Source organism: Scyliorhinus canicula, chromosome 23 (genome assembly GCF_902713615.1).
Source record: "Scyliorhinus canicula chromosome 23, sScyCan1.1, whole genome shotgun sequence".
Taxonomy (NCBI): Eukaryota; Metazoa; Chordata; class Chondrichthyes; order Carcharhiniformes; family Scyliorhinidae; genus Scyliorhinus; species Scyliorhinus canicula.
Genome location: NC_052168.1, coordinates 4413037 through 4434720, shown reverse-complemented (window position 1 = coordinate 4434720; position 21684 = coordinate 4413037). Strand labels below are relative to the sequence as shown.

At 49.2% G+C, this 21684-nt stretch overlaps 1 protein-coding gene across 2 annotated transcripts in view; it reads right to left on the bottom strand.

Moving 5' to 3' along the window:
- The window catches only part of LOC119956278 (SH3 domain-binding protein 1-like), a 55188-nt gene that overhangs the window by 30288 nt on the left and 3216 nt on the right, over positions 1 to 21684 (bottom strand). For both annotated transcript variants that reach the window (XM_038783353.1, XM_038783354.1), the window contains exons 2-5: positions 14049 to 14088; positions 5516 to 5620; positions 3329 to 3405; positions 722 to 833 (exon numbers count right to left, since the gene is read on the bottom strand). In XM_038783353.1, the coding sequence (XP_038639281.1) occupies positions 722 to 833; positions 3329 to 3405; positions 5516 to 5620; positions 14049 to 14088 (334 nt within the window). The remainder of the gene's footprint in view (positions 1 to 721; positions 834 to 3328; positions 3406 to 5515; positions 5621 to 14048; positions 14089 to 21684) is intronic.

Genomic DNA, 21684 nt, shown 5'->3' with positions numbered 1-21684 from the left:
GGCATGAAGTGACCGTACCTCCGACTCCATAACGACAGGGATTCAACGCTACAGCCTCAGGCTCATTGAGCTTCAGAAGATGGAGGCGGGAATGGGGTGGCTTCGAAGGGAAATCCCATTGACGCGGCGGGAAGAGGGAATCCCGCTGCCGGCGAACGGTACGCCGCTGGGAAGCACGCGGCAGGGGGAACCGGAGAATCCGGCCCGTAAAGATTCCATTTCCCCCCCCCCCTTAAGTTTAGACTGCACAATCTTACAGCTTTATAAACAGGAAGAGGAACTAAAATAGTTCCAGAATGTGATAGCAAGCAGGCCCAATATAAATAGAAGCCTACGGCGAAGACTAAACCATACAGGAGCCACTGTCTTTCTGTGTGTGGTGAATGTATTTAACCGAATGCATGAGCTGTCTGTACTGTCTGTATAACGATGTGACCCATGACCTGGAAGTGATGATGCGGGCTACTTCCAGGTACTGTACAGGAACCCCGGTGGGCTCCGCCTGCGGCTCCGCCCTCACCGGACACCTGTGGGTGGCCCCCATTTGTACAGCCGACTCTGGCAGGCGGGTTCATGGATATTAAAGCCTAATGTTCACTCGTTCTCACGGTCTCACAGTGAATTGATGGTATAACACTGTGCAAGTTCCATGCTGGTTATACCGGACACTTGCCGCACACACAGAACCTTTTATATGCTGCGTGTCATTCACTTTCCTCACCTCAGATAGTTTGAAAAGTGGGTCCAGGACCTCTTTCTCCAACTGAATTTCGTGCTCGAGTAAGACCGTCGCTAAACCATTTTCCACCGAGGAGCAAAGTTCCATGACTTTCCTGTGGGAGGAAATGAAAATGAAAATGAAAATCGCTCATTGTCACGAGTAGGCTTCAATGAAGTCACTGTGAAAAGCCCCTAGTCGCCACATTCCGGCACCCGCTCGGGGAGGCTGGTACGGGAATTGAACCCGCGCTGCTGGCCCGCCCTGGTCTGCTTTCAAAGCCAGCCATTTAGCCCTGTGCTAAACCAGCCCCTTCTTGAGAATTCTTAAGGTCATCAAAACAACGGCTTGATTTGGTCAGGAGGAGGGGCCGAGTGATGCGTTGGTCCTCGCGAGGTCATTTCATAACTCCGCAAACCCCTGGCCCAAACTGAAATGCTTTGCGCCTTTTTCTGACTGGAGGGTGACTGGGTGGTAAGAGGATTTCTGCGCTGGCATCGAGGTTAGGACATCAGGGCGGGTTGGGGAAAATCCCCTTGAGTTCAGGGGCGGGATTCTCCGACCCCCCCCCCGCCGGGTGGGAGAACCGCCGGGGGTCAGCGTGAATCCCGTCCCCACCATCCTTTCAATTCTCCCACCCCCCCCCCAAAAACTGGCCCGGCGTGAGTCGCGCCGCCCGCCTCGGAGAATGGTGACTCAATGGGCGCCGGGGCCGCCCGAATTCTCCGGCCCGCGATGGGCCGAAGTCCCGCCCGTCTGTAGCCGGTCCAGCCGGTGTAAATTAGAGTAGGTCCCTTACCGGCGGGATCGGGCGGCGGGATCGGGCGGCGTGGGCGGGCTCCGGGGTTCCTGGGGGGGGGTTACGGGGTTATCTGGCCCCGGGAGGTGCCCCCACGGTGGCCTGGCCTGCAGTCGAGTCCAACCGATCCATGGGCGGGCCTATGCTGTGGGGGCACTCTATCCCTCCGCATCGGCTGATGCGGAGACGAACCCTCCCGTGCATGCGCCGACTCGCACCGGCCGGCGGAGGCCCTTCAGCACCGTTTGGCCTGGTGCCAATCCCCGATCCCACCTGCTGGCCGGTCGCCAACCACTCCAGGGTGGGCCTACCTCGACGCCAGAGTGGTTCACGCCACTCCGTCCCGCCGGGCCCCACCGCCCCGCCGGGTATGGGAGAATCCTGCCCCAGAAGTTCGATCAAATTGAGGCGTTTAATTCGATGGGTTGGATAGAAAGGGACAATTGTCTCCGGTGGGGGAACACTTAGTATCCAGGGATGTGCAGGAATGTATGAGGAACGGTTGAGGACTCTGGGTCTGTACTCGTTGGGGTTTAGAAGGATGAGGGGGGATCTAATTGAAACTTACAGGATACTGCGAGGCCTAGATAGAGTGGACGTGGAGAGGATGTTTCCACTTGTAGGAAAAACTAGAACCAGAGGACACCATCTCAGACTAATGGGACGATCCTTTAAAACAGAGACGAGGAGGAATTTCTTCAGCCAGAGGGTGGTGAATCTGTGGAACTCTTTGCCGCAGAAGGCTGTGGAGGCCAAATCATTGTGTCTTTTAGACAGAGATAGATATGTTCTTGATTAATAAGGGGATCTGGAGTTATGGGGAGAAGGCAGGAGAATGGGGATCAGAAACATATCAGTTATTTTTAAAAATTTTTGTATTACAATTTAGAGTACCAAATTATTTTTTTTTCCCAATTAAGGGGCAATTTAGCGTGGCCAATCCACCTACCCTGCACATCTTTGGGTTGTGGGGATGAAACCCACGCAGACACGGGGAGAATGTGCAAACTCCGCACGGACAGTGACCCAGGGCCGGGATTCGAACCCGGGTCCTCAGCGCCGTAGGCAGCAATGCTAACCACTGCGCCACGTGCCGCCCCGAGAAACATATCAGTTATGATTGAATAGCAGAGCAGACTCGATGGGCCGAGTGGCCTAATTCCGCTCCTATGTCTTATGGTCTTAGGTTACAGGTTTATGGGGTTAGGGTGGGGACATCACCTGGCATCTATATACACACACACACACACACACTGAGGTTCTGGCAAAGGGTCACTGGAACTTAGTCAGAAGCAAACTTGCTTCCACAACCCTTCCAAAGAGGAGTAATGTCACTGCTCAGTGACGGGACCTTATGGTCTTCCGCTGAATTTGGGGCTGTCTGCAAATCAAATGAATAGAGCCTCGGGATTTAGTTGTACCTCTGATGTACCATCAATTGGACGCGAGACACGATGAAGATCCAAACTGTGGCTTTAATGAGCTAGTTGTTAGCCCGGTGGTCGACTACAGAGAAAGGCCGACCGCCGGGAAACCTGGGTACTTATACCCCGCCTCGGAGGCGGGGTCCACTTGCCTCTCGACCAATTGGTGAGCAGTCACATGACTAGTCCCCGCCAATCAGACGAGAGGCACATGACCAGCCAGAGCCAATGGGAAACCAATGCTCTGCACCAATGGCAGTGCTCCCACTCATATCGCCACAACCTCTTTTCCTCATCCCCATTCACACTTGTGCAACATTGTTACACATTGGCCGCCATTCTGGTCTTGTCTCGGCCTACAATGTTAATCGCTGGCTTCTTACCCACCTAATGGGGGATTCGATGTCCAGTTCTCTACAGCTCTCCAACATGCTCTGTGACAGGGACATTAGGGGCATCTTTTTCTGTCAAACAAAGAAGAAATGGTTAAGATGGAGGTTGTCATTAGACGTGAGAGTGTGGGGTGAGGGCAAGAGGCGTGTGCAGCAGGAAGGACGTGGGTAGTTTTGCCCCAAAAGCAGCAAGAGGCTCAGAAGCGACGGAGCCCATGGACCAGGAAAGGTCAAGAACATTCCAACCCCCAAAAGTTTGGAATTGGCCAATGCTGGGTTTCGGGGACCGTCTAATATTTTGTTCCATGACCCTCTGTCGCCCCAATTTCGTTCCCCACGTTTAGCATACAACTTTGTGCAAGTCCTCACCAAAGTCTACATTCTTCAATCAACCCCCTTTCAGCCGAATCGTTTGAAACTCAAATTTGACGTCCCATCCTCCTCCTCTGTGGCCCTGAAATTTCCTCATATAGAACCAGCTCTAAACTATGGGCCCAGATCTCTATCCCCAAAGATAGAAAGGGACCCAAAGCAGATCTTTCACATTGCCGATTCGTCAAGTAACATTACAGACCCAGTGCGAGGCCAGAGAGACAGAGTGTGAGCCAACTCACCGGGCGGCACGGATGGTACAGTGGTTAGCACTGCTGCCTCACAGCGCCAGGGACCCGGGTTCAATTCCCGCCTTGGTTGACTGGGTGGAGTTTGCACGTTCTCCCTGCATCTGCCTGGCTTTCCTCCGGGTGCTCTGGTTTTCTCCCACAGCCCAAAGATGTGCAGGTTAGGTGGATTGGCCATGATAAATTGCACCTTAGTGCCCAAAGATGTGCAGGTTAGGTGGGGTTTTGGGGATAGGGCGGGAGGGCGTGCCTGGGTAAAGTGATCTTTCGGAGGGTCGGTGCAGATTCGATGGCCTCTTCCTGGACTGTCGGGATTGTGTGGAATACCTGCTTCCTCACTTTGAACTTGTGGCTCCCCTTTCAATGTATCTCAGCTACACTGATGGCTCTCATACACTTGAAAGAAATGTAGTCAAATAGCAGTTTGACTGAGAGGGGGATGGGGGTGGTGGTAGGTATCTCACATTATAGAAGAGGCAGGTACCAAGTAATATAGAAAGGTAAGAAAGAGACACGTTGAGTAGAGTCAACGAGCCCGCAACATGTGCCAGACTCAGCCTGAATTCAAGGTCGTTCATCGGGCTCACATGACAGTGGCCCGGATGAACAGATTCTTCGGGGTGGAAGACAGGTGTGAAAATGTGCGGGAGGACCAGCGAACCATGTCCAGACATGTCTGAAGCTTTGGGGATTTTGGCAGGGGTTTGCGGATGTCATGTCCACGGTGTGAAAGACAAGGGTGGCGCTGAGTCCAGAGGTGGCGATTTTCGGGGTATCGGAAGACCCGGGAATCCAGGAGGAGAAAGAGGCAGACGTTGTGGCCTTTGCTTCCCTGGTAGCCCGGAGACGGATACTATTAGCTTGGAGGGGACTCAAAGCCCCTGAAGTCGGAGACCTGGCTATCGGACATGGCTAGCTTTCTCTGTTTGGAGAAAATCAAATTTGCCTTGAGAGGGTCACTGTTATGGTTCGCCCGGAGGTGGCAACCGTTCGTCGACATCTTTGCTGAAAATTAATTGTCAGCAGACGGGGGTGGGTGGGGGGGGGGGGGGGGGGGGGGGGGGGGGGGGGGGGGGGGGGGGGGGAGTAGTTTAGATTAGAGTAGGGGGTCAATAAGGGTGGGACATGTACAAAAGGTAAATGGCTTCATGAAAATAATCTAACGTTCCCGTGCTCTCCAGATCTCTTTCTGCTCAAAAATATATCAATCTCAGCCTTGAATAGAATCAACAGCAGAACAATCACCGCTCTCTTCACAGAAAGCCTCCAACCAAAGATTCGCAAACCTCTGGGTGAAGAAATCTCCCGTCAACTTGGTCTGGAGGGGTAAAACCCTTACCCTGGAGCTGATGCCCCCCCCGGTTCTGGGATGGGCAGCCAGGGGTGAACTCATCACGTGGCCCGTCAGCTCCTTAGAGAGACTAAGGTACGGTGAGCAGGATATCCCAGATTAATCTCAGTTACAGAAGACAATCACTTTCTCGATCACACGCGCACGAGGGGGTGTTCACCCACCAATTGCGACCTGACCTCTGTCAGACGGATAGCGTTTCCTTACTCACCACTCGTTTCTGAATCTCACAGCCAGGTTGACCCTGAAGACAGGCCAGCAGCCTCTTGTGTGTGATGGAGGTTGCCCGGCGAGTGGGTTCAATGCGGTTTTCAAACTGGGCAAAAGTGGAGACAAAGAAGGCAAAGGTCAACTGGATAAATTAACCGGGATAGCAGCCGAGTGGAGGTCAAAGCCTGGAGGCATCCGACGGGATTCTCCAGTCGCCGACGGCAGTATCTCGTTCGGCGATCGGCTGGCGATTCGCGGCGGAATTGGGAGTGTGGGGGGGGGGGGGGGGGGGCGGTGGGGGTCGCTTTTGGTCTCAACCCCCTCGCCAATGGCGTACTCATGGAGTACGTCTTCCGCCATCTGGATGGCATCAGAACGTCACCTGAAGCCCTCCCCCAAAGCTGCAGACCCCGATGGGCTGACTTCCCGACGGCACGGACACTGATGTTTTTCTTTCGTGGACCCTGCGTGGTGGCTTGGGGCTGTGTCCAGCGGCGGGGGAGGGGGGGGGGCCGTACCACTGGCCGGGGGGGGGGGCTCTGGCGGGAGCTGGGGGGGGGGGGGGGGTCCGGGCGTGGCGAGGGGGGTTACTGGGGGACATTATTTGGCAGGCCGAGTCCGCTCATAGCCGGCGCCATGTAGCACGTACCGGCCATGGACCCGGCAATTCTCCAGCTGCATCTGCGGGTAAAGCCGGGGGCTTTAAGCTGCATGGCTGCTTGTGCCCCCCCCCCCCGTCCCCCCCCGTCCCCCCCCCGGTCCCTCCCCTTCTCCCCCCCCCCCCCCCCGCACCCCACCAGACGGAGGAGGATGGATGCAGCAATTGCGCCGTTTTTTTCTGCCGTAAAATACCACTGTTCCCACCCCAGCGTCAGCACTTACACTGCAACTCGGAGGATCCAGCCCATGGCCCGTGACACATTGATTCTCAGCCTTCTGGGGAAGCAAACTTACCCTACACCGTCTACATGAGGGAAGAAACTTCAGCTCAGCGGCTGAGTCAAAGAGAGGCACGTCACACAATACAGGACTTCATCGGGGCTGTGTGAGGGCATCAGTAACCGCTCCCTCAGTACTACCCAGAGCATCAACACTCCCTCAGTATTACCCACAGCATCAACACTCAGTACTACCCAGAGCATCAACGCTCCCTCAGTATTACCCAGAGCATCAACGCTCCCTCAGTATTACCCAGAGCATCAACACTCCCTCAGTATTACCCACAGCATCAACACTCAGTACTACCCAGAGCATCAACGCTCCCTCAGTATTACCCACAGCATCAACACTCAGTACTACCCAGAGCATCAACGCTCCCTCAGTATTACCCAGAGCATCAACGCTCCCTCAGTATTACCCAGAGCATCAACGCTCCCTCAGTATTACCCAGAGCATCAACGCTCCCTCAGTACTACCCAGAGCATCAACGCTCCCTCAGTATTACCCAGAGCATCAACTCTCCCTCAGTATTACCCAGAGCATCAACGCTCCCTCAGTACTACCCAGAGCATCAACGCTCCCTCAGTATTACCCAGAGCATCAACTCTCCCTCAGTATTACCCAGAGCATCAACTCTCCCTCAGTACTACCCACAGCATCAACACTCCCTCAGTATTACCCAGAGCTTCAACGCTCCCTCAGCACTACCCACAGCATCAACTCTCCCTCAGTACTACCCAGAGCATCAACACTCAGTACTACCCAGAGCTTCAATGCTCCCTTAGTACTACCCAGAGCATCAACGCTACCTCAGTACTACCCAGAGCATCAACACTCAGTACTACCCAGAGCATCAACTCTCCCTCAGTATTACCCAGAGCTTCAACGCTCCCTCAGCACTACCCACAGCATCAACTCTCCCTCAGTACTACCCAGAGCATCAACACTCAGTACTACCCAGAGCTTCAATGCTCCCTTAGTACTACCCAGAGCATCAACGCTACCTCAGTACTACCCAGAGCATCAACACTCAGTACTACCCAGAGCATCAACTCTCCCTCAGTATTACCCAGAGCATCAACTCTCCCTCAGTATTACCCACAGCATCAACGCTCCCTCAGTACTACCCAGAGCATCAACGCTCCCTCAGTACTACCCAGAGCATCAACTCTCCCACAGTATTACCCAGAGCTTCAACTCTCCCTCAGTACTACCCAGAGCATCAACTCTCCCTCAGTATTACCCAGAGCTTCAACGCTCCCTCAGTACTACCCAGAACATCAACACTCAGTAATACACGAGAGCATCAACACTATTCCGTAATGAACCAGAGCATCAACACTATTCAGTATTACACCAGAGCATCAACACTATTCAGTATTAACCCAGAGCATCAACACTATTCAGTAATACACCACAGCATCAACACTATTCAGTAATACACCAGAGCATCAACACTATTCAGTATTACACCAGAGCATCAACACTATTCAGTACACCAGAGCATCAACACTATTCAGTATTAACCCAGAGCATCAACACTATTCAGTAATACACCAGAGCATCATCACTATTCAGTAATACACCAGAGCATCATCACTATTCAGTAATACACCAGAGCATCAACACTATTCAGTATCACACCAGAGCATCAACACTATTCAGTAATACACCAGAGCATCATCACTATTCAGTAATACACCAGAGCATCAACACTATTCAGTAATACACCAGAACATCAACACTATTCAGTATTACACCAGAGCATCAACACTATTCAGTAATACACCAGAGCATCAACACTATTCTGTATTACACCAGAGCATCAACACTATTCAGTAATACACCAGAGCATCAACACTATTCAGTATTAACCCAGAGCATCAACACTATTCAGTAATACACCAGAGCATCAACACTATTCAGTAATACACCAGAGCATCAATACTATTCAGTATTACACCAGAGCATCAACACTATTCAGTATTACACCAGAGCATCAACACTATTCAGTACTACCCAGAGCATCAATACTATTCAGTATTAACCCAGAGCATCAACACTATTCAGTAATACACCAGAGCATCAATACTATTCAGTATTACACCAGAGCATCAACACTATTCAGTACTACACCTGAGGATCAACACTATTCAGTAATACACTAGAGCATCAAATGAAATGAAAATTAAAAAGTTGAAAATGAAAATCACTTATTGTCACAAGTAGGCTTCAATGAAGTTACTGTGAAAAGCCCCTAGTCGCCACATTCCGGCGCCTGTCCGGGGAGGCTGGTACGGGAATAGAGTACTATTTATCAACACCAGAGCAACAACACTATTCAGTTTTACACCAGAGCATCAACACTATTCAGTGCTACACCAGAGCATCAACACTATTCAGTATTATACCAGAGCATCAACACTATTCAGTATTATACCAGAGCATCAACACTATTCAGTATTAACCCAGAGCATCAACACTATTCAGTATTACACCAGAGCATCAACACTATTCAGTATTATACCAGAGCATCAACACTATTCAGTATTACACCAGAGTATCCACACTATTCAGTAATACACCAGAGCATCAACACTATTCAGTATCACACCAGAACATCAACACTATTCAGTGCTACACCAGAGCATCAACACTATTCAGTAATACACCAGAGCATCAACACTATTCAGTAATACACCAGAGCATCAACACTATTCAATATTACATCAGAGCATCAACACTATTCAGTATTACACCAGAGCATCAACACTATTCAGTCCTACACCACAGCATCAACACTATTCAGTATTAACCCAGAGCATCAACACTATTCAGTAATACACCAGAGCATCGACACTATTCAGTATTACACCAGAGCATCAACACTATTCAGTATTAACCCAGAGCATCAACACAATTCAGTATTACACCAGAGCATCGACACTATTCAGTATTACACCAGAGCATCAACACTATTCAGTGCTACACCAGAGCATCAACACTATTCAGTATTACACCAGAGCATCAACACTATTCAGTATTAACCCAGAGCATCAACACTATTCAGTACTACACAAGAGCATCAACACTATTCAGTTTTACACCAGAGCATCAACACTATTCAGTAATACACCAGAGCATGAATACTATTCAGTATTACACCAGAGCATCAACACTATTCAGTATTACACCAGAGCATCAACACTATTCAGTATTACACCAGAGCATCAACACTATTCCGTATTAAACCAGAGCATCAACACTATTCAGTAATACACCAGAGCATCAAAACTATTCAGTATTAACCCAGAGCATCAACACTATTCAGTTTTACACCAGAGCATCAATACTATTCAGTACTATACCAGAGCATCAACACTATTCAGTATTAAACCAGAGCATCGACACTATTCAGTACTAAACCAGAGCATCGACACTATTCAGTAATACACCAGATCATCAACACTATTCAGTATTACACCAGAGCATCAACACTATTCAGTATTACACCAGAGCATCAACACTATTCAGTATTAAACCAGAGCATCGACACTATTCAGTACTAAACCAGAGCATCGACACTATTCAGTAATACACCAGATCATCAACACTATTCAGTATTACACCAGAGCATCAACACTATTCAGTATTATACCAGAGCATCAACACTATTCAGTATTACACCAGAGCATCAACACTATTCAGTATTACACAAGAGCATCAACACTATTCAGTGCTACACCAGAGCATCAACACTATTCAGTGCTACACCAGAGCATCAACACTATTCAGTATTACACCAGAGCATCAACAGTATTCAGTACTGCACCAGAGCATCAACACTATTCAGTATTACACCAGAGCATCAACACTATTCAGTACTACCCAGAGCATCAACACTATTCAGTATTACACCAGAGCATCGACACTATTCAGTATTACACCAGAGCATCAACACTATTCAGTACTACACCAGAGCATCAACACTATTCAGTGCTACACCAGAGCATCAACACTATTCAGTGCTACACCAGAGCATCAACACTATTCAGTATTACACCAGAGCATCGACACTATTCAGTATTACACCAGAGCATCAACACTATTCAGTAATACACCAGAGCATCGACACTATTCAGTATTACACCAGAGCATCAACACTATTCAGTGCTACACCAGAGCATCAACACTATTCAGTATTACACCAGAGCATCGACACTATTCAGTATTAACCCAGAGCATCAACACTATTTAGTAATACACCAGAGCATCGACACTATTCAGTATTAACCCAGAGCATCAACACTATTCAGTAATACACCTTAGCATCAACACTATTCAGTAATACACCACAGCATCAACACTATTCAGTATTACACCAGAGCATCAACACTATTCAGTAATACACCAGAGCATCGACACTATTCAGTATTATACCAGAGCATCAACACTATTCAGTACTACACCAGAGCATCAACACTATTCAGTAATACACCAGAGCATCAACACAATTCAGTATTACACCAGAGCATCAACACTATTCAGTATTACCCCAGAGCATCAACACTATTCAGTATTAAACCAGAGCATCAACACTATTCAGTAATACACCAGAGCATCAACACTATTCAGTGCTACACCAGAGCATCAACACTATTCAGTAATACACCAGAGCATCAACACTATTCAGTATTACACCAGAGCATCAACACTATTCAGTGCTACACCAGAGCATCAACACTATTCAGTATTACACCAGATCATCAACACTATTCAGTATTACACCAGAGCATCGACACTATTCAGTATTACACCAGAGCATCAACACTATTCAGTAATACACCAGAGCATCGACACTATTCAGTATTACACCAGAGCATCAACACTATTCAGTATTATACCAGAGCATCAACACTATTCAGTATTACACCAGAGCATCAACACTATTCAGTATTAACCCAGAGCATCAACACTATTCAGTAATACACCAGAGCATCAACACTATTCAGTATTACACCAGAGCATCAACACTAATCAGTATTATACCAGAGCATCAACACTATTCAGTATTACACCAGAGCATCAACACTATTCAGTATTACACCAGAGCATCAACACTATTCAGTACTACCCAGAGCATCCACCGTATTCAGTACTGCACCAGAGCATCCACACTATTCAGTATTACACTAGAGCATCAAATGAAATGAAAATCACTTATTGTCACGAGTAGGCTTCAATGAAGTTACTGTGAAAAGCCCCTAGTCGCCACATTCCGGCGCCTGTCCGGGGAGGCTGGTACGGGAATAGAGTACTATTTATCAACACCAGAGCATCAACACTATTCATCAACACCAGAGCAACAACACTATTCAGTTTTACACCAGAGCATCAACACTATTCAGTTTTACACCAGAGCATCAACACTATTCAGTACTACACCAGAACATCAACACTATTCAGTCCTACACCAGAGCAGCAACACTATTCAGTATTATACCAGAGCATCAACACTATTCAGTATTACACCAGAGCATCAACACTATTCAGTATTATACCAGAGCATCAACACTATTCAGTATTATACCAGAGCATCAACACTATTCAGTAATACACCAGAGCATCAACACTATTCAGTATTACACCAGAGCATCAACACTATTCAGTATTACACCAGAGCATCAACACTATTCAGTATTACACCAGAGCATCAACACTATTCAGTGCCACACCAGAGCATCAACACTATTCAGTATTACACCAGAACATCAACACTATTCAGTCCTACACCAGAGCAGCAACACTATTCAGTATTACACCAGAGCATCAACACTATTCAGTATTATACCAGAGCATCAACACTATTCAGTATTACACCAGAGCATCAACACTATTCAGTATTACACCAGAGCATCAACACTATTCAGTATCACACCAGAGCATCAACACTATTCAGTACTACACCAGAGCATCAATACTATTCAGTATTAACCCAGAGCATCGACACTATTCAGTAATACACCAGATCATCAACACTATTCAGTATTACACCAGAGCATCAACACTATTCAGTAATACACCAGAGCATCAACACTATTCAGTAATACACCAGAGCATCGACACTATTCAGTATTACACCAGAGCATCAACACTATTCAGTATCACACCAGAACATCAACACTATTCAGTTTTACACCAGAGGATCGACACTATTCAGTATTATACCAGAGCATCAACACTATTCAGTATTACACCAGAGCATCAACACTATCCAGTGCCACACCAGAGCATCAACACTATTCAGTATTACACCAGAGCATCAACACTATTCAGTATTACACCAGAGCATCAACACTATCCAGTGCCACACCAGAGCATCAACACTATTCAGTATTACACCAGAGCATCAATACTATTCAGTAATACACCAGAGCATCAACACTATTCAGTATTACACCAGAGCATCCATACTATTCAGTATTACACCAGAGCATCAACACTATCCAGTGCCACACCAGAGCATCAACACTATTCAGTATTACACCAGATCATCAACACTATTCAGTAATACACCAGAGCATCAACACTATTCAGTAATACACCAGAGCATCAACACAATTCAGTATTACACCAGAGCATCAACACTATTCAGTAATACACCAGAGCATCAACACTATTCAGTTTTACACCAGAGCATCAACACTATTCAGTGCCACACCAGAGCATCAACACTATTCAGTAATACACCAGAGCATCAACACTATTCAGTATTACACCAGAGCATCAACACTATTCAGTGCTACACCAGAGCATCAACACTATTCAGTGCTACACCAGAGCATCAACACTATTCAGTACTACACCAGAGCATCAACACTATTCAGTATTACACCAGAGCATCAATACTATTCAGTAATACACCAGAGCATCAACACTATTCAGTATTACACCAGAGCATCAACACTATTCAGTATTACACCAGAGCATCAACACTATTCAGTATTACACCAGAGCATCAACACTATTCAGTGCTACACCAGAGCATCAACACTATTCAGTATTACACCAGAGCATCAACACTATTCAAATTATCGATTTTCATTTCATTTTTTTTTCATTTCACTATGACACAAAAGCATCAATAGTGCCTCAGTATTGCACCAGAGCATCAACACTCACTCAGTTCTACACAAGACCATCAACACTGACGCAGTACTGTATTGGAGTGTCAGTGCTCCCTGATATTTATTTATGGTTCGGTGGAGCACGTACTGCCAGTTATAACCCAGTGTGGCATGAGTGCAGTTTATGGGATGGCTGTCAATAAGGCCTTGTTTGCGGTCTATTTTAGTGACCCAGATGTGTGGATGTTGAGTCAGTTGACAGCAGACAGTGTGACGGGTGGATGGGCCGGGGGAGTGGGGTTTATAAGTCTGTGTATTTGGATGGAGTGCTATAAGGAAGGGTGCTCAAACACATTGGCTGTCGGCTGGTCGCACTCCATCCCTCACTGACTTCCTGACGAAATCTGCTTGTTTCCAGAGAGTCTGGTTCGCATCACACGGTGGCGGCTGACGGACTGGGATCTGTACCTGGAAAAGATCTTCACTCAGAAGTTCCGAATTCTCACTTCTGCAAAAGAAAAAAAAGAAACACACGATCAACACTGGGATTGACTCCAAAGATATATATTCCTGAGGTTTCAAGGAACCCGGCCCAATTGAATTCTCATCCTGTCACAGGCCTCATAATCTTGGGAACTATTGCAGCCTTTCCACTGCCTGCATCCCAGAGTTTGGATTTACCTCAACCCCCAACCTCAGGAGACATAGAACATACAGTGCAGCAGGAGGTCATTCGGCCCATCGAGTCTGCACCGACCCACTTAAGCCCTCACCCTATCCCCATAACCCAATAACCCCTTCTAACCTTTTTGGACACTAAGGGCAATTTATCATGGCCAATTCGCCTAACCTGCACGTCTTTGGATTGTGGGAGGAAACCGGAGCACCCGGAGGAAACCCACGCACACACTTTTAAAAAAAATATATAAATTTAGAGTACCCAATTATTTTTTCCAATTAAGGGGCAATTTAGCGTGGCCAATCCACCTATCCTGCACATCTTTGGGTTGTGGGGGTGAAACCCACGCAGACACGGGGAGAATGTGCAAACTCCTCACGGACAGTGACCCAGAGCCGGGATTCGAACCCATGTCCTCAGCGCCGTAGGCAGCAATGCTAACCACAGTGCCACCGTGCTGCCCAACCCGCGCAGACACGGGGAGAACGTGCAGACTCCGCACAGACAGTGACCCAGCGGGGAATCGAACCTGGGACCCTGGCGCTGTGAAGCCACAGTGCTAACCACTGTGCTACCCGTGCTGCCCGAGACCAGCCCGACTGCCCAAGAGTAACAATATCCTCCACCAGCCACCCATTGGCCCCATGGTTGCTCAGATCTTCCCGTGGGACCCTCCAAACTCATTTGATATAACACACAGCGGACTGCGAGAACCTCCAACCCTATCAATCCAGACTAGGCTTAAACCAACGTTCCATTCGTGAAACATCAAGGTCTGCAACCGCTGTCGGGGACTAGATGGCTGTTGGGAAAGCAAGGTTAGCTACAATGGTTAGCTCATGACCAAAAAATGTATATGTTATTATATGTGTCAGCCTTGGCTCAATAATTGCTTCTGACGTCCAAAGCAGCAAATTTATTATAATAATCTTTATTGTCACAAGTAGGCTGACATTAACACTGCAATGAAGTTACTGTGAAAATTCCCTAGTCGCCACATTCCTGTTCGGGTACACGGAGGGAGAATTCAGAACGTCCGATTCACCTAACAAGCACGTCTTTCGGGACTTGTGGGAGGAAACCGGAGCACCCGGAGGAAACCCACGCACACACGGGGAGGATGTGCAGACTCCGCACAGGCAGTGACCCAAGCCGGGGAATCGAACCTGGGACCCTGAAGTAACAGTGCTGACCACTGTGCTACCGTGCTGCCCTCTTAGATCCCATTCCAGGAACTTGAGTACATAATCCAGATTGACACTTCCAGTGCAGCACTGAGGGAGTGCTGCATTGTTGAAAATGCCACCTTTCTTATGCGATATTGAACCTCAATATTAAAGATCCCAAGGCAATACTTTGACGAGGAGCCTGGACTTTCTCCTTCGCATCCTGACCAACGTCAACCAACGTCCCGAAAACACACTACCTGATACTTTTTCCAGATAACTGCTCGTGGGGAGCTTTCTGCACACAAATTGGCTTTCTGTTTCCATGGAAGCTACATTTGAAGGTGACACAAGGATAGGTAGGACAGTATGTTGTGAAGAGGGCATAAGGAGGTTGCAGACGGACAGAATAGATTGAGTGAGTGGGTGGAAATTAGGCGGATGGAGTATAATGTGGGAAAGTGGGAAATTGTTCACTTTGGCAGGAAGAATAAAGAAGCAGGGTGGTACTTAAATGGAGAATGACTGCTGAATTCCGAGGTGCAGAGGGACCTGGGTGTTCTAGTGCACCAGTCACAAAAGGTTAGCCTGCAGGCACAAGTAATTAAGAAGGCTAACGGAATGCGCCTCCTTTATTACATGGTAGCATTGTGGATAGCACAATCGCTTCACAGCTCCAGGGTCCCAGGTTCAATTCCGGCTTGGGTCACTGTCGGTGCGGAGTCTGCACATCCTCCCCGTGTGTGCGTGGGTTTCCTCCGGGTGCTCCGGTTTCCTCCCACAGTCCAAAGATGTGTGGGTTAGGTGGATTGGCCATGATAAATTTCCCTTAGTGTCCAAAATTGCCCTTAGTGTTGGGTGGGGTTACTAGGTAATGGGGATAGGGTGGATGTGTTGACCTTGGATAGGGGGTAGGGTGCTCTTTCCAAGAGCTGGTGCAGACTCGATGGGCCGAATGGCCTCATTCTGCACTGTAAATTCTATGTAAAAAAAAAAGCAAAGGTGTTTATGCTTCAGTTATACAGGGTATTGGTGACACCACATCTGGGGCATTGAGTGTAGTTTTGGCCTCCTTGTTTAAGGAAGGATGGAAATGCATTAGAGGCAGTTCAGAGGAGGATTACTAGATCGATACCTGGAATGAGTGGGCTGTCTAATATGGAAAGGTTGGACAGATTGGGCTTGTTCCCACCGGAGTTTAGGAGAATGAGGGGCAACTTGATTGAAGGCTATAAGATCCTGAACCGTCTCGACGAGGTGGGTGTGGAAAGGATGTTTCCTCTTGTGAGTGGGTTCAGGACCAGGAGGCACTGGTTTAGAATTCGGAGTCACCCTTTCAGGACAGGGAGGTGGAGAGTGCTCACCTTCCTCAAGTGTCACGGGGTAATCAATTGTCCCCGGCCAATAGGATCCGGGCAGGTTATAACATGGTGCCAGGCTGGCATTGTGCCCATGCCGGGGATCGATCCCGGGGTATTCCTGTTCGAGTGAGGTAGGGGGCGAGTTGGCCCTTATGTTTGGGATTTGAGAGGTCTGGGGGTTGTGTCCGGGAAGAGGGGGGGAGGGGGGGGGGCTGATCTCCTCCTGCACTGAGGAGTTCTGGTGAGTGGAGCTCCTCGGTGCCGGATATGGGACGAGGTGCCACCTCGGCAGGGCCGAGATTGAGGGCCCGGATTGTAACAGACCCCCGTCCGCCAGCCGGGTCTTTCTCGGTGCTGCGAGTGCCAGGAAACACCCGGCTAAACACGCTCGACACGGGACTCTGTTGCAATTCGATTCGATCGCGCCCATTAGGTCAAAGCTTTACAAAACACTGGCTAACCTTCACCTGTGACCAATTCTGGGCACCCCACTACAGCGAGAATGCCAAGGCCTCAGACAGGGCGCTGAAGATTTCAGAGCAGATCCAAAGGACATCTACTTTAGGCGTTGGTAAAGGAAGCTGGTACGTTGGATGCTGGGGCACCTGGCAAAGACACAGAGCACATTACAATTCTGGGCTGGCTCGGTCAATGTGGTGTTCTGGTTTCCTGTTGTGGGCACCTCTCTATAGGAAGGACATTGGAAGCCATAGAAAAGGAGAACGGGAGAGTTCAGGCGAGATCAGACCAGGGACAAAGATCATAGTCATCAAGAAAAGTTTGAAAAAGAGTTTAAACTTTTTTACTCTGAATCTGAGCTGCTTCATAGAACATAGAACAGTACAGCACAGAACAGGCCCTTCATGTTGTGCCGAGCAATGATCACACTACTCAAACCCACGTATCCACCCTATACCCGTAACCCACCAACCCCCCCCTTAACCTTACTTTTTAGGACACTACGGGCAATTTAGCATGGCCAATCCACCTAACCCGCACATCTTTGGACTGTGGGAGGGAACCGGAGCACCCGGAGGAAACCCACGCACACACGGGGAGGACGTGCAGACTCCGCACAGACAGTGACCCAGCCGGGAACCGAACCTGGGACCCTGGAGCTGTGAAGCATTTATGCTAACCACCATGCTACCGTGCTGCCCGTGCTTCGGAAGGGAACAGAGGTTTTCAAGATGAGGAGGGGCTTTGTATAGTGTGAGGATTGCAAGATTGATTCCTCTTCGTAATGGTCTGATACTAAGGGAACCTGATTAAGGATTAACACTCAGAGAATAAAGGTGGGCATTTAAAGAAATTCCTTTCACACAGGGCCTAACCTTTTTGGGGAGCAGGGTCTCTCTCACTCCCCACCATCTGGAGAGTCGGCGTGGAATGCATCCCTGCCAACTCGCAATGCTCTTCAGCCATTTCACACTCGAATGGACGTCACATTGCTGCGCACAGCACGCCCCTCCCCACTCGAGAGGAAGTCCCACCTTAGAGAACTGCTCGCCAATCTAATTAACCGACAGCTCTCCAGTTCCTGCACTCCGGGGACCTCATAGAAACCGATAAAATATTAACAGGACTGGACAGGGTGGATGCAGGAAGGATGTTCCCGATGGTGGGTGTGCCCAGAACCAGGCGTCACAGTCTGAGGATACGGGGTAGACCATTTAGGACAGAGATGAGGAGAAATTTCTTCACCCAGAGAGTGATCGGCCTGTGGGATTCATTATCACAGGGAGTAGTTGAGGCTAAATGTTTTCAAGAAGCAGTTAGATATAGTGCTTAGGGCGAAGGGGATCAAGGTTTATGGGGGGAAGGTGGGGTCAGGCTATTGAGTTGGATGATCAGCCATGATCATAATGAATGGCGGAGCAGGCTTGAAGGGCTGAATGGCCTCCCCCTGCTCCTATTTTCTATGCTTCTAACAATAGCGTCACAGTGACTGTGTGGTAAGGGTGGGCAAGAACCTGGATGGAATCTTGGGCGATGTGGGGGGGGGGGGGGGGGGGGGGGGGGGGGCTTTACCACAAAGAAGAGCATGAAAGGCGGCCCGCACAGTGGTTAGCACAGCTGCTTCACGGCTCCAGTGTCCCGGGTTCGATTCCTGGCTTGGGGTCACTGTCTGTGCGGAGTCTGAACGTTCTCCCTGTGTCTGCGTGGGCTTCCTCCGGGTGCTCCGGTTCCCTCCCACAGTTCAAAGATGTGCGGGTTAGGTGGATTGGCCAGGCTAAATTGCCCGTAGTGTCCTAAAAAGGTTAGGTGGGGTTACTGGGATAGGGTGGAGGTATGGGCTTCGGTAGGGTGCTTGGCTGGGGTGCTCTTTCCGGGAGCCGGTGCGGACTCGATGGGCCAAATGGCTTCCTTCTACACTGTAAATTGTCGGATTCAAAGGGGCAGAGATCTCCAGCAGAGGTATGGTGACCTGAAAGACCTCCTTTTGTGCTGAGGTTCATAGAATTATAGATCATAGAATTTACAGCGCAGAAGGAGGCCATTCAGCCCATCGTGTCTGCACCGGCTCTTGGAAAGAGCACCCTACCCAAGTTCAACACCTCCACCCTATCCCAATAACCCAGTAACCCCACCCAACACTAAGGGCAATTTTGGACACTAAGGGCAATTTATCATGGCCAATCCACCTAACCTGCACATGTTTGGACTGTGGGAGGAAACCGGAGCACCCGGAGGAAACCCACGCAGACATGGGGAGGATGTGTAGACTCCGCACAGACAGTGACCCAAGCCGGAATCGAACCTGGGACCCTGGAGCTGTGAAGCCATTGTGCTATCCACAATGCTACCGTGCTGCCCTGAATTAGGTTGAATTAGGGGAGCGAGGGAGAGTGTTCAACCGGAAATACGCCAACTTTGATTTCAACTATTCGTCACTTTTACACGATAATGTCGCCAGGTTTGCCAGGCAGAAGGGAATGGAGCTTTTCTCTCTCGCTCATTACAACTCACATGTGCTGAAAGCGATGGCAGGGAAATTAACAGGAGCTTCTCGCTGTGGGATATTCTGAGGGTGAGGAATTTACGGCCTTGTTTGAAAATCGAGGAGGCCAGAGAAGGTAAACCCAGAAGAATGTAAGGCTACGATGCGGCTCACAGCTCCAAGGTCCCAAGCGGAACTATCGTTTAAGCCAGTCCCAATCCAGGCTGACCTTTATGGGGTGATTTCTACAAGCCCCAGCTGAGAGGCCTCCCCCCACTAGGGGTGGGCGGGGGGGGAGGGGGGAGAGCTCCTATTCCAACAGTCACACGGGGGAGATCAATTGGGGTGTCCCGGTGGGTCTCGGTGAGGGTTATCGCATCTTGGTAACACGGGAATCTGCCACAGACTAGACCCGTTGCTCTGAAAACGACCAGAAGCTGACACAGGAGAGCTGTAACCAATATGGCAGGTGACGCACTTCCAGCCCAGAATGACTGCACGCAAGCTGCCCGCCCACCATGCCGGGCTGAGACGCGCAGGGTGATTCCACGTTCTGGCGTCTTCAACAGGGCGAGGGCTCACAAAGCAGAGCATGATGGATAATTACGCCTGTTCAGCAGCCCTAAAGCACTGAGGAGGCATTGCTCTGTTTCTTTACACAGCCGACATCCTGTGGCCTCCTCATTGCCGAGAGAAGCAATTTGATGCTGCAGTAAAATGAAAGAACTCGAAAGGAAGAAATTTGCATTTCTATAGCATCCTCCACAACCACAGCCCGTCCCAAAGTGTTTCACTGCTAATAAAGCGGATGTATTTTTTGAGGCTTAGTCACGGCTGTATTGCAGGAAAGGGGGGTGCAGCCAATCTATGCACCCTAAGATTTCACAATGAGCGAATGAGGGTTGTTGGTTGAGGGATAATTATGAGGCCTGTTTTGCTCAGTTGACTGGATGGCTGGCTTGTGATGCAGAGCCAGGCCAGCAGCGTGGGTTCAGTCCCCGTTCCGGCTGAGGTTATCCACGACGGACCCCACCTTCTCAACCTTGCCCCCTTGCCAGAGGTGTGGGTGACCCTCAGGTTAAATCACCAGCAGTCAGCTCCCCCCCCCCCCTCAAAGGGGAAAGCAGCCCATGGTCATCTGGGGCTATGGCGATTTTACTTTATTATTGTCCAGGGCAGAGGGGAGAACTCCACTGACCTTCTCTGAAATAATGACAATGGAACCTTTTACATTAGGGTGCTAAACCTTCTGGAGCAGGTGGGAGATTCCCGGAATCGCCCTAATCACCCTGCAGCTATTATTAGTCCAGGAGACTTTGAAATTATACGATTCACCTTCAATCGATCAAATTCCACCCCAGTAGGGGCTGATTTAGCTCACTGGGCTAAATCGCTGGCTTTTAAAGCAGACCAAGCAGGCCAGCAGCGCGGTTCGATTCCCGTATCAGCCTCCCTGGACAGGCGCCGGAGTGTGGCGACTAGGGGCTTTTCACAGTAACTTCATTGAAGCCTACTCGTGACAATAAGCGATTTTCATTTTCATTTCAGTAGCCACAGAGTCCATTTCGCTGACTGGTATTTACAGGCAGCACTCTCACCCAGGCACGATCAGCGCGATGAAATTACCCTCGCCTCTGCGCACATTCACTGAGCTCATGAATGTCACTGCTTGTAGCACAGTGGTTAGCACAGCTGCTTGTAGCACAGTGGTTAGCACAGCTGCTTCACAGCTCCAGGGTCCCACGTTCGATTCCCTGCTGGGTCACTGTCTGTGCGGAGTCTGCACGTTCTCCCTGTGTGCGTGGGTTTCCTCCGGGTGCTCCGGTTTCCTCCCACAGTCCAAAGATGTGCGGGTGGGTGGATTGGCCACGCTAAATTGCCCCTTAGTGTCTAAGAAGGTTGGGTGGGGTTACTGGATTACGGGGATGCAGTGGCGGTGTGGGCTTGGGTAGGGTGC